Source organism: Rhodamnia argentea, chromosome 11 (genome assembly GCF_020921035.1).
Source record: "Rhodamnia argentea isolate NSW1041297 chromosome 11, ASM2092103v1, whole genome shotgun sequence".
Lineage (NCBI taxonomy): Eukaryota > Viridiplantae > Streptophyta > Magnoliopsida > Myrtales > Myrtaceae > Rhodamnia > Rhodamnia argentea.
Window position 1 is genome coordinate 4,182,146 of NC_063160.1, and position 1,245 is coordinate 4,183,390.

General features: G+C 56.1%; 1 protein-coding gene across 1 annotated transcript; it reads right to left on the bottom strand.

Annotated features, from left to right (window-relative positions):
• Positions 1-325: 325 nt before the first annotated feature.
• LOC115732308 lies at positions 326-1,004 on the bottom strand. Its single transcript, XM_030662947.2, has one exon. The coding sequence runs from the start codon at positions 928-930 to the stop codon at positions 442-444; it is 489 nt and encodes a 162-aa protein (XP_030518807.2). The 5' UTR covers positions 931-1,004; the 3' UTR covers positions 326-441.
• Positions 1,005-1,245: the final 241 nt, after the last annotated feature.

The window sequence follows — 1,245 nt, forward strand, 5'->3', positions numbered from 1 at the left end:
GCTCGACTTGACTATGTTTTCGGGGACTTGACTCTAGTTCGATTCAAGTGTAACAAAGTTATATGTGAACTCGAGCTCGAGTTCAATGAGCTCGGATATTAAGTTACACGATAGAGCTTTAGACTAGACTCGTGGTCCGTCGTGCGTGGAGCGTCTACGTGCTCGAATTCGACTGGGCAAAATACTCGAGCAGCTCGAGGTCGGAACTGGGCGACTCGATGTGGTCCGAACCATCGAGCCGACCCCCAATCACGAGTGAACCGGGCCGGTAATCGATCTCGCGCAACTTTAACACGATGCGTAAAATCAAAGATGAAGCTACGAATTATATGCAAATGATTTTGTATTCAGGTGGAGACCAAAGCTTTACAATGATTCAGCCGTTGGCTGCTTTTCGCTTATTGAGAATCATCGTCGTCGTCGTAGTCTATGTTTACCATGTTACAAAATCTCCTTCACCGGCCTCGGGCGACGGAGCCCCGACCCGTCCTCCTTCCGGCTCCTCCCTCCTTTCAAGAGCAGCAGCCGCCTCCAAAACCCTCGCTTCTTCTCCGGCACGACCGCGACCGATCTGCTCTTCCTCAGCCCCCGGCCGTCGCGATCCCCCCCGCCGCCGCCGATGCTCACCGCGAGGAAGACGGACCCGATCGCCTCCGACGCGTTCCTCTGGTGGCGTCGCCCTCCCCCGCCGCCGCCGCGATGCCGCGGGGGCGAGTGGTAGAAGGAAGAGGACGCGGAGGAGAAGCGCCAGGAGGAGGAGGAGGAGTCGAGGGAAGCCGAGGCGGCGAAGGTCGCGGAAGAGTAGGCGCTCGTCTCGGAGGCGGCGAAGAGCTGGGACAGCCTCTCTCTGAGGCACGACGAGCACACTCCGGGGAGCTTCTCGTGGTTCGGATGCTTCGGGCACTCCGAACCTGCGTCCGAACCACCCATTTCTTCTTGCTTCGGGTAAAGTTTCTCTGGTTTCCCCGACTCTGTACAACTCTTGGTGTCGACTCTGCGCGCAGGCAATGAACTCGGCTTATATATGCGTGGGGCTCGGGGATGGGCTTGGCTTGGCTTGGCTTGGGTCGGCGGCTTCCTCGAAGGTTGGCCGAGGGCAATTTCGTCTTTTCATAAACGGAGAAAAAATCGGGCGTATGTACGTCATCCTGTTACCGTTAGTCATTCCCTAACGGTACGGCCACGGTGAGAGGAAAAGTCTGCAAACTCATAATAAATATTCTAGTCTAGAAAACCATTCTGGAA

What these genes read in the sequence shown, in the direction of transcription:
- LOC115732308 (XM_030662947.2), bottom strand. Translation starts at nt 930, where the DNA reads ATGGGTGGTTCGGACGCAGGTTCGGAGTGCCCGAAGCATCCGAACCAC.